The sequence below is a fragment of the Rutidosis leptorrhynchoides genome, chromosome 3, assembly GCF_046630445.1.
Source record: "Rutidosis leptorrhynchoides isolate AG116_Rl617_1_P2 chromosome 3, CSIRO_AGI_Rlap_v1, whole genome shotgun sequence".
Taxonomy (NCBI): domain Eukaryota; kingdom Viridiplantae; phylum Streptophyta; class Magnoliopsida; order Asterales; family Asteraceae; genus Rutidosis; species Rutidosis leptorrhynchoides.
In genome coordinates, this window is record NC_092335.1 from 165,819,679 (window position 1) to 165,831,671 (window position 11,993).

The window sequence follows — 11,993 nt, forward strand, 5'->3', positions numbered from 1 at the left end:
TGATGATTTAGGGTTTTTTGTAGGCCTAGGTTAGAAACTGCATTTCTAAGCACCCAACTAGATCAAGCATAACGTACAAAATAATAGACTTAACTAAGTTTCACATGTGAAGATTTACCTCAAAAGCAAGCTTCTGGTTTGTTACAAAGCAGAAAGTAGCACTTCATAGACATAAAAAAACATCATCTAAACATGTACTCCATAAAATAGTCCACAAAAAAAAAAAAAAAAAAAAAAAAATAAAATAAAAAAAAAAAAAAAAAAAAAAAAAAAAAAAAATAAATCACTCTGCTTTGACAATCCAAAATACTAAGAAAGACAAACCTAGTATCACCAAAATCTTAGCCTTCACGAAGAAGTTTTTTGGCGTTCAACAATTAAATCTACCGAAGGTGATGCACGTGGTAATGGATGCCGAATCATATCCCTAAGAATCTTCAGTTCTTCGTCAACAGAAACTCTGACATTAACCTCAATTCGTGCTATCTTTAGTACAGGCGATTTAGCCATGATCAGTTTCACAAATTCCATCTCAAACGCATTGTTACTAAAACTTACTATTTCAAGATGCTTAAGACGGGCTAAGGTGAAACTCGAGCCATCTTGGAGATCAACAAACTTCATAGAACTTTCTTGAATTGGCAACCTTCTGTTATCATACATCTGATACAGAAAACATGGTTCAATGTCATTAAAACTGTATTTGAAGAACCATTATCGTAAGCAATACAATCATATACCTGCAATATAAGTTTCTCTATATTTGGGGAGCTCCTGATTATGCAAAGGGCAGATGAAATGGAATCTTGTTCCTTTGGGCACAAATGCAAACAAACATATCTGAGGTGAAGCCAAGTCGGAAGCTTATTTGGCATACAACCTGCACCCAAATACTTTAAGGAAGAAAAAAAAAAACAAAATGAAGATTAGCAATCACATTATTCTTGTACCAGATGTATATAATCTTTAACCAAAATGACCTTTATGTAATTTTTCGAGATAGCATATTATTATATATTAAAGGCATTGCATCAGTAAATGTACCAGCAAAGTGATATCTTCAAGTAATGGACAATTCGAGAGCAATTGGTGAAGCGCTTTAGCAGAAAGCTGAACATTATCAAACAATAAGCTCCTCAACTTATTAAATCCGTTAAATGTCACCGGAGGTTGAAAATAACAATTTGTTAAGCCTAAAGATTCTAATCCTTGCAAGGAAAAGAAAGAAGCAGGTAGTTTGTAGGAGGTGTTAGGAATATCAATGATCAACTCTTTCACATTAAGTTTCCTTGAAATATAAAGTATGATCTGGTCAAACTCGGTTACCATGCCCAATTCAGGGATAAAAATCTGAAACTTTAGTATCGTCGGACCATTGTGTAGTAACAAAACATGAAAGATCGCATCGACAATCTTAGATTTCACCAAATGTTCATGGTGATCAAATATCTCATGAACCAGGCTGAGATCAAATACAAGTTTGGGCATAGTCATCCAACAATACCTCCATCTCTTTGATAAAATGCTGGTTCTCAATGCATCTTGGAGTGGCATAAGACTTAAAATAGTATCGATTATGTTTTGAGGAAGGGAACTGATTATATCCGAATTTCGGCATTGAGTTTTCATTATATACACCCTACAAGTCTGCAATATATAATGCAATTATGTTTTCAAGATGGATCAAAAATATTATTATCAGATCTAGGGCTAGAAAATTACAGTAGGAACTTCGAGTAAGATATATTCAGTTCAAATTATCTATAGATGATCAACAAAACTTGAATTGAAATTAATTTAATCCGCAACACAATGAGTTATTTATTTTTACAATTAAAAACAGAGTATGAATTACGAATTACCTCTACACTTTTGATCGATTTAGGGCTCCTTTATCATCAACAAGCTATACGAATTGAAGGTGTAAAGAGTGGCCAACAAACGTAAGTGATAAACGGTGATGTATGGGCTTGGGCCTAAACAGTCCAAGTGTTTTCTTTTTAGACCTAATAGGGGGCTTTAAAATGTTTGTGGATTCTAAGCTTTATTGTTTGGTACTTTGATTGGGCTTTAGGCTAAAGTCCAATTGTTATTGTTATTTTCTAATCATAAGTTCAAAAAACTTCACGAACAGAAGTTAAAAGAGCAAGTCATATTGAATAGAACAAACAACTTGATATAAGATTAGAGTGAAGTATGTTGTTAAATAAACTATTGCTGCGATTGTTAATTAGAAAAAAATGACAAATCATGCTTTTCATAGAATGGCAACACACAGACTCAACACTATTTAATCCACTTATATGTCCACGACGGGATTGAACTCTCAACCTTTATGGCTGAAAGGCTCATCGAATACCGCTAGGCTATAAGGCCTTTGGTGAAAAATCATGATGAGGATCGAGGAACATTGTACGTCTTCTTGTTATCAGTTATTTCCTTTTTCTTGCGCGCCTATATAGGCAACAAACAATTACACATTCACAACTTACAAAGTGCAAAGAATGTAAAGAACGGTCAACCTGGTTATGCTTAATACATATGAGTAAAAATATTCGTCATCACTCTTAACTTGAACAGAAAAAAAAATCTAATCCATTTATCCGTTGTAAAGTGCGAATAATGTGACAAAACTTTACTATATATAATGCTAAAGGTGATGAACAAACAATAGTATTACTTTCTCCGTCTCACTATAAGTGTCAACTATTGACTTTTCAAAGTTTTTTTGTCAACTTTGACCGTGAATATATTTTTATTCGTGTTATAAAATATTTGATGAAAATTATATGAACTAATTGAGTTTTAAACGTATTTTAATTCATATAATTTTAATCAGACATTATATAACACAAATAAAATTATTTACAGTTAAAATTGATAAAGACAGACCTTGAAAAGTTAATAGTGAAAACTTATTCTCTAACGGAAACATTACGGATTACTTTATTATATATCATATATGAATATATGAATATGAATTTGTACGTTTGTTGGAGTGTAGTGAATTGGAGCCTCCCTTCAATTCCAAGAATAGGTTGCACCACTGGTTTCTTTTTGAAACTCTCCACTTTGTGTTTTGTGTAAACTCTCCATAGCACACTTACTTATAGAAGACTCTTTGTCCAAGTTTTAGTCACTTGTTTGACATTAATTTCCCCAATAAACATCTTTTTCATGCTATAATTATATTGTGCTAGCTAGCTGATAACTACTACACAAATTAACTAGTTCGTCATCAATCAAGCAAGCTATGAAGATCAAAGTTCTGTTCTTAATGTTGCTCTCACTTTTACCGTTCATCGTTGGGGTTTCTCTTAAAGGTCATCACCAGTTGCTATCATCTGATGATTTAGGTATATGTTTATATCTCTCTTAACATTCAGAACTTATTGGTTTTTTGTATTAGTAGATGCGTGGTCGATCAATAATTGGCATTGTCAAGAAGTTAGTGAAGTAATTAAGCATTAATTAAGAAGAATTATATAAGCATGTTTTTTGGATGAATTAAGTTTTTTGGCACAGACTTCTGTCACTCATATTTGCATATTTTGTGTGCAGCTCATGGTCGTGCAAATTGGTTTGGTTTTCATGCATCGCCAAGAAAGTTGATGCTTAATCAAAAGGCAAGAATATTTAGTGTAGCTCATTAAATTTTGACATGTTTCATAAAGACACAATGCGTACATATTTTAGGTTTATATAGCATAATAAGCTAACCATTCCAAAAGGGGAGTGATATGTACACAACTCATTTTTGTTATGTACACAACCATTATACTTTATATTGTTGTACTGTACAATACTGTAAAGAAAGATGGTTGTGTACATAACAAAAATAGGTTGTGTACATATCATCACCCATTCCAAAATAGTCCGGCAGTTGCGATCTTGATACAGTCATTAGGGGTCTCGGACTCAACTTTTATAAGCAAAATATCTTGGGATGGTAAAAAAAAAAAATGGTCAAAACGGTAACGGAATAACCTGATTAAGGTGCATACTTTTTAGGTGCATAATTTTGAGAAAATAAAATACTCTCATTCTCGAGTTTACCTTAATTTGTTGAACAAGAAGTTAACCTTAATTTGTTTACTCGTTAACCCGTTTATACACACGTTTTTGGAGATTTGACCTGAAAAATCTTTGGATCTCGTTTATAGGTTGAAAGCGCACAAGACAAAGATTCTACGTCTTATAACGAGGCTTTGTTAGGTAATTCATGGTTATATTTTAATTAACTTACTAGAAGGTAAATTGAGCTTAATGTATATAAAGTTGAAACATGTATATTATTATTTATAACATAACTTGTGATACATAAGAATTGCATAGATATATGCACTCGTTATATTAAGTATATATATAATATATATATAAAATATACAATATACAATGTACAATTTTGATACGTAACTATTTTTATTCTCTTGAACTTGCACCCTGTAAAAACTTCTCTATTTAACAAATGATCTCGCTAATATTATATTATCTGTTATTAGATTTGGAATCTATAAAACCATTGTTTCACCTCAACAAGAATTCGAGCTCGGGTTCTTTAGCCCCAGCAACACTACCCAAAACCGATACTTAGGCATATGGTACAAAGAACCATTAAATTAACACACTAAAAAACGCCCAAATTCCCAATTTCAGCCGAACCCTAGATGATCTAATTTTTTCTTACGATTGTGTGTTCGATTATTGATCCTTAACGTAAATCATTCCTCTTGATCGTGTTTCCTGGACTTCGTATCATGGGAAAGAGTTCTGCTGGAAAGAATCCTAAGAAATCACAACAAACCACATCTAAGGTTTTGAGGAATCGTACCGTGGGCGTTGATGAGAAAGTAGTAGAGAGTGAATCGACTGACTCTAGCGATTGTGATGCAGCAACGTCGAAGAAGAATGACGGATCTAAGGGGAACGATGGAAGTCTGATCGGATTAAGGGACGATCCAGTACCTCTTGAGGATAGCTCTAATCCTAAGGAGGAAAGGGATATGCCTGCGAATCATGATTCTTCCAAAGATAATACTGTTGCTGAGGAAAATATTGATGAGGACATAGTTAGTGTTCACTCTGAGGATTCATGGGATGAGAAGTATGGCAGGGATGCGAGTCATGACTGTGCTGCGTCTCCTGTCAAGGCGGTACATGGGAGTAACATAAAGGTACCTGCTACACAGGAACAAACACAAGAACAACCAAAGGAACAAGCAAAGAAGGTATTGTATAGTGATATTGTTTCTGATGCTAAGGTCCCTAGAAAAGTTAATTTTCGATTTATTGAACCTATTAGCAACTTAGATGATGGAGTTGATGTTGCTATTCCGTTATCTTCTGTTCGGGAAGCGACAGAAAGGTATAGCCATACTTTATATGGTTATTTCTTGGGAAAAAGGGTTGCATTCCCGGTTGTTCACAACTATGTCATGAACGTTTGGAGGAAGTATGGAATTGAGAAAATAATGATGAATTCGAAAGGTTTTTTCTTTTTCAAGTTTTCTAGTAAACAAGGAATGATGGATGTTATGGAGAATGGTCCATGGATTATTCGGACAATTCCAATTATTTTGAACCAATGGACACCTTCGGTATCGCTTACAAAGGAGGATCTTACAAGAGTCCCGGTGTGGGTAAAGTTGCATGATGTGCCTTTATCGGGGTTCACGGAAGATGGGTTGAGTTGCATAGCGTCTAGTATTGGTCAACCATTAATGTTGGATTCATATACGAGTACCATGTGTATGGAATCTTGGGGGCGACCTAACTATGCGAGGGCGTTAATTGAGATCCAAGCTAACAAGGAGATGAAAGAAACTCTTGTAGTTGCGACTCCTAGTCTAATGGAGGATGGTATAACGAAAGGGACTACGAAGGATGTAGTTAAGGTTGAGTATGAATGGAAGCCACCGAGATGTCCATATTGTGAGGTATTTGGTCATACTAAAGCAGGCTGCCCTAAAGCTATTCCTGTTAAAGAACCGCAAAAACAAGATGAGGATGGTTTCGTGCAGGTGAATAAACGTTACAATAAGGGAGTGATTATCGGCAAGAAGAGAAGTAATGGTAGTGTAATGGGTTTTAATAAACCCAAGCTGGTATATCGTCCTGTTCGTAAAGAAAGTAATAGTCAGAAGGAAGGAGAGAAGCAGAAGGCAAGCACAAGTGGTACTAAAAAAGTAGTCAATAATATGTTTGGTGCTCTAAATGATTTGGACCCAAATGAGGAATATGACCTGAATATACCCCATGTAAAAGCGAAACGTAATGGCCAGGTTGTGGGAACTCTAGTCGATGAGGAGAGTGATGTAGAAGAGGAAACAAACGCCAATAAGAAGCGATCTGAGGGTGCAAGCACACCCGTTGCGGAGGTTTCCAATGTTTAGTATAGCTTCTTGGAACATAAGGGGTTTGAATGTCGCCCCCAAACAAAAAGAGGTTCGTGAGGTCATTACTAGTAATAATTTGTGTATTTGTGCTGTCTTGGAGTCCCGTGCAGCATCGCATAAACTGCAGTCGATATGTAATAATGTTTGTAATACGTGGGATTGGACGTCGAATGCTAACAAATGTTCTGGTGGCACTCGCATTATTTTAGGGTGGAATCCGTTGTTAGTTCAGCTTATGGTTTTGGCTATGACGGATCAGGTTATTCATTGCCAGATCCGTATGGTTCATAATGGGAGTCACGTGTTTGCTTCGTTTGTTTATGCGGATAATTATTACGTGCAAAGGCGAAAGTTATGGCGGGATCTTCAGATGCATCATGGGTTTGTTAATGATAATCCTTGGGTTATTCTTGGAGACTTTAATGCTTCAGTTAGTATTGATGAATCAACTGCGAGTGGCTCGTGTATGACTCTAGCTATGCGTGAGTTCAAAGAATGCTTAGATAACATTCAAGTTGATGATGTGAATAACATGGGCATGCAATTTACGTGGAATCAAAAACCTAATGCTACAACGGGTATTTTGAAGAAAATTGACCGTGTTTTAGTCAACGATGGGTTTCTTTCTATTTACCCTAATGCTTATGCTATATTTCAGCCATATAGAAAATCGGATCATAGTCCTTCAATATTGAAAATTCCTTCCTTGTTGCCTGTTAAACCAAAAATGTTTCGATTTAGCAATTATGTAGCGGATCAGGAGGGATTTAAACAATGTGTTGTGGATGGTTGGGGTGTTATTGTGGAGGGCCACGCAATGTTTCAAGTGGTTAAGCGTTTGAGATACATGAAAAAAACCATTAGAAAACTTATGTGGACGAAAGGGAATATTCATGCAACCGTTTGCAGGCTTCGAGAGGAGTTAGACAAATTACAAATCGAGTTGGATCGTGACCCTTTTTCGTTACCTATTCGAGAAGCAGAAGCAAATAAGCTGAAAGAATTTAATGATGCTTTATGGGACGAGGAACGTTTTTTAAAACAAAAAGCTAAGGTGCAATGGTTAAAGGTTGGTGACAGCAACTCTAAATATTTTCACAAAGTGATTAAATGTAAAGCCAACAGAAGCCGAATAAATGCTATTACGAATAATGATGGGGTTGTAGTTGAGGGAGCTGCTGTTGCTGAAGTTTTTGTTCAGCACTATATGGAGTTTCTAGGTGCTTCGCAACCCTGTGATCAGATTGTAAATTCACAGTCCATTTTTGTGAATAAACTTTCGAGTGAGCAAGCGCTTCATATGATTCGTCAAGTTACAGATGAGGAAGTGAAAGCTGCTATGTTTGATATAGGAGATGACAAAGCTCCTGGTCCGGATGGGTATAGTTCTGTATTTTTCAAAAAATCATGGGATATTGTGGGTCACGATATATGCAAAGCGGTTAAAGACTTCTTTAAGAATGGTCACTTACTTACTGAAATAAATCATACCATTTTAGCTTTGCTTCCAAAGGTTGAAACTCCAAGATTGGTTAATGATTACCGCCCAATCTCATGCTGTAATGTGCTTTATAAGTGTATCAGTAAGATCATTACAACAAGGATAAAGGGGTGTTTGGATTGTATTGTGAGCGACAACCAAGCAGCTTTTGTCCCGGGTCGTCGTATCACTGATAATATTTTAATTACTCAGGAGATTGTGAAAAATTATCACCTTAATAGAGGAGTGCCCCGGTGCGCCTTCAAGGTGGATATCCAGAAAGCGTATGATACGGTGGACTGGGGATTTCTGAAACATATTCTACATTGTTATGGTTTTCATAAGACCATGATAAAATGGATAATGAAATGTGTGTCCACTACTTCGTTTTCTATTAGTATTAATGGGGAGATCCATGGATTCTTCAAAGGGAGGAGAGGGTTGCGGCAGGGAGACCCAATGTCCCCTTATTTGTTTACATTGGTGATGGAATGTCTGACTCTGATGATAAAGAGAAATATTCGTGAAGCCGATTCTTTCAAATACCACCCTATGTGTGATCAACAGGAGATTGTGAATGTGTGCTTTGCTGATGATTTATTTTTATTGGCTCATGCTAGTACAGGTTCGGTGAAGGTTATCTCAGAAGCCTTGGATGAATTTAAAAGATGCTCTGGTTTGGTTCCGAGTCTTCCCAAGAGTACAGCCTACTTTGCTAATGTTACTTCAGGGGTAAAGAATGATGTGCTTGATTTGATGCCATTTATTGAAGGTTCTCTTCCGGTCAGATACCTAGGTGTGCCGTTGATCTCTTCTCGGTTATATTATAATGATTGTAAATCCTTGGTCGATCGGGTAAGAGCTAAGATTAGTGACTGGAAGAATAAATACTTATCTTTCGCCGGAAGAGTTCAGTTGATTTCGTCGGTGTTGTCCTCCATGCAAGGTTACTGGTCCTCTGTTTTTATGTTACCGGATGCCATTATAAAGGATATCGAAAAGCTTATGCGTGGTTTTTTGTGGTGTCAAGGAGAGATGAAAAAGGGTAAGGCTAAGGTTAGATGGAAAGATGTTTGTCTCCCAAAGAAGGAAGGAGGTTTGGGTCTAAAAAATTTGAAAGTTTGGAATATTGCGCTTATTTCGTATCATGTGTGGTGTGTAATCACACATAAACAATCTTTGTGGGTTCGTTGGATCCACTCATATAGGCTTTCAAACCAGAGTTTTTGGGAGGTCGATGTTCCAACAACAGCTAGTTACGGGTGGAAGAAAATTTTGGGTCTGAGAGAGGTGATCCGTCCTTTTATCATTCATAAGATTGGTAGAGGGGATTGTACTTATGCTTGGCATGATATTTGGAGTGACTTTGGTCACCTAAGTGGGTTGTTTTCTTATAGAGAAATTCATCAAGCAGGTTTCCAGAGGTTGTCTACTGTTGCGGATTTGTGGGTGTCAAATGGTTGGAATTGGCCAACTTCTTGGACCAGTCGTTTCCCGATGCTAATGAATATCCGTCCGCCTGATATGAATAAAGAGGATTCTGTGTTTTGGAGAGACAATCATGGAGATTTGATTCAGTTTTCTTCTCAGGTGGCATGGGAATCTTTACGCCCCAAAGCCCCGTTGGTTTCATGGTTTTCTCTTATTTGGTTTCCCCAAGGAGTTTCTCGTCAGGCTTTCATCATGTGGCTTCTTGTTAAAGAAAAGTTGAAGACTCAGGATAAGCTAAAAGCTTGGGATGTTGGGTCGTCGAGGCATTTGAATGATTCATGTGCATTATGCAAAACTCAGCAGGATTCCCATGATCATTTATTCTTCGAATGCCCGTTTTCTATGCAGGTCTGGAGCCGAGTTCAACAAAATATTCCATTGCAGATTTTGAGCTATAAGTGGCGTGAAATTATGGATCTGTTAAGCGAAGTGGCTGATAGACAAGTGGCTCGAGTGGTTGTTTCGAAACTCCTGTTGTCCGCTTCAGTTTATTTCTTATGGCAGGAAAGGAATGCAAGGTTGTTCAAGTCAGAAACAAGGAGTCCAGATCAGATTTTCAAGATTATATTCTCGTCTACGAGGCTCAAGTTAATGTCCTTAAAGTTTAAGGACTCGCTCCATGTCCGTAATTTAAAAGCTAGATGGAATCTCTAAGTTTTTGTATTAGCTTTGTGTTACGTAGGTTGTTCTTTGTATGGCTAGTAGGCCTTAAGTTAGGTGATTATCGCCTGGTTCGTTGGTGTAACCGCTTGTAATCCGTCGTGTCTGTATGCTGCTTTTATCTTAATGATATATATTTACCGGGTGAAAACCCATTTACCCAAAAAAAAAAAAAAAAAAAAAAAAAAAAAAAAAAAAAAAAAAAGATTTGGAATCTATATCTATATCCATATATATATATATATATAGGCCCACCACAAATGGATGAAGTATTATTTGTGTTCTCGGTTAGATAGACCCGCGCTTCTTCTTGTTCAAAGCGAATCCCCTTCCAATTCCAACAATAGGTTTTATTTATATATTTTGCCGTACAAAATATATATAGTCATTATCAAGAGAGCATATCACTTTTTTGAAAGAAAGTGGGGGAAGTAATTGTTTTTGAAAAAAAAAAATTAAACATCAAGATCACATGAAAATATAAACATTTAAAAAAGACACTTTGTGATAAACGTTATAATTTTGGTGAAAAGTCGTTCGAAGAAATAAATGATACTAATATTTATCATGAATAATGTTTTAATTAGAGTTTATTTTCATCATTTTGTTTTCATCTTGTGTGAAGTTATTTATTTTCAAAATTTAGTTCGGATTTAAAGTTTAGGGTTTGGTTCCTATACCAAAATCCAAAACCCTAAACTCTAAACCGTTTGTATTAAAAATTCAATTAAACTCTAATTTCTAAACCCTAAACCCTAAGTTTTAAACCATAAACCCTAATTTTTAAACCATAAACCCTTATTTTTGTACCCTAATTTTTAAAACCCAATTTTCAAACCCTAATTTCTAACCTCTTAAAAAATACTTTAATTAAAACATTACATATGATGCATGTTATCATTAATTCTTCGAGTGTTTTCCCTCCAAAATAATAACATTTATTACAAAGTGTTTTTTTTAATGTTCATATTTTCATTTGATTTTAGTGTTTAGAAAAAAAATAAAAAAAAACAAAAAAAATTACTTCCCTCTAGTTCCCCCAAAAAAAATGTTTTCCTCTTTATTAAAACACTATATATATACCTGTCAATTTAGATTCATTGTAGTAATTTATATGTTATCATAGATTAATAAGAAGCTGCTACATTAGATCTATACTTTTTCTTGTATATATATGTAAGATGTTCTATGGCGGCCCACTACTGTATTATAGTTGTTTGAGGTATAATATAACTCAAACTTACGTTTTTAAAAAAAAAGTAGACACACACACACACACACACATATATGTTCATATAACTTAATTAATGTTTATATCATTAACAAACATATGTTCATTACCAAAAATTACATGTTAAATTGTTAAATATATGAATTTGTCCGCATGTTCACAAACAAATATGCACATATGAACGAAAAACTATATACTTGATTATATAGGTAAAATATAAGTTTTTTCAAACTATTTTATGTTCATTCTTACTCTCCATTAACATTTATGGGTGATTCAATTTATTATATGTGAAAAACTTTATAAATAAAAAATTCTCGCAGTTCTCGCATTTTTTGTGATTCTCGTTTGAACTTTTAACTATATATATATATATATATATATATATATATATATATATATATATATATATATATATATATATATATATATATATAAAATTAATAATCAATTAATGAAACAGGTGAATCACATAAGGGAGATTTAAGAGCTAGTGGTGTGTTTTCAATGGATTACAGTGCTTGGAAGAAAAGAAGGCCCGTGCATAACTAAGTTTTTATCACATCTCCATGTCACCACCTGGACTTGTTTTATTTATATATTTTTACGTTTATATTTATGTAAAAAGGTGAAAAAGCCAATTTTGAAAATTTTGAAGGACAAATGCATATATGTATAATGTTGTAAGTTGTCATATCTAATGGCTGACACAATATTGATAAATGGGATAATATAT

At 34.9% G+C, this 11,993-nt stretch overlaps 2 protein-coding genes across 3 annotated transcripts; one reads left to right on the plus strand and one right to left on the minus strand.

Annotated features, from left to right (window-relative positions):
* Positions 1-293: 293 nt before the first annotated feature.
* On the minus strand, positions 294-1,913 carry LOC139896965 (F-box/FBD/LRR-repeat protein At1g13570-like). 2 transcript variants are annotated; one of them, XM_071879598.1, is made up of 4 exons: positions 1,863-1,913; positions 1,045-1,647; positions 741-893; positions 294-663 (listed from the first exon to the last, which is right to left on the minus strand). In XM_071879598.1, exons 2-4 carry the CDS (start codon positions 1,627-1,629, stop codon positions 349-351), a joined length of 1,053 nt encoding a protein of 350 aa, XP_071735699.1. In that variant the 5' UTR covers positions 1,630-1,647; positions 1,863-1,913; the 3' UTR covers positions 294-348. The 2 variants fall into 2 exon arrangements, with proteins under 2 accessions (XP_071735699.1, XP_071735700.1); XM_071879599.1 differs by lacking the exon at positions 1,863-1,913 and having other exon boundaries at positions 1,045-1,671.
* Positions 1,914-4,757: 2,844 nt separating this feature from the next.
* On the plus strand, positions 4,758-10,020 carry LOC139900570 (uncharacterized). The gene is made up of 2 exons (XM_071883337.1): positions 4,758-6,377; positions 6,496-10,020. The coding sequence occupies exons 1-2, from the start codon at positions 4,758-4,760 to the stop codon at positions 10,018-10,020; spliced, it is 5,145 nt and encodes a 1,714-aa protein (XP_071739438.1).
* The last annotated feature ends 1,973 nt before the right edge of the window (positions 10,021-11,993 follow it).

Coding starts and splice junctions, on each gene's coding strand:
- LOC139900570 (XM_071883337.1), top strand. CDS start 4,758: ATGGGAAAGAGTTCTGCTGGAAAGAATCCTAAGAAATCACAACAAACC. Junction 6,378..6,495: donor CAAGCACACCCGTTGCGGAG/GTTTCCAATGTT, acceptor GCTGTCTTGGAG/TCCCGTGCAGCATCGCATAA.
- LOC139896965 (XM_071879598.1), bottom strand. CDS start 1,629: ATGAAAACTCAATGCCGAAATTCGGATATAATCAGTTCCCTTCCTCAA. Junction 894..1,044: donor TTGAAGATATCACTTTGCTG/GTACATTTACTG, acceptor TCTTCCTTAAAG/TATTTGGGTGCAGGTTGTAT. Junction 664..740: donor TAGAGAAACTTATATTGCAG/GTATATGATTGT, acceptor TTTCTGTATCAG/ATGTATGATAACAGAAGGTT.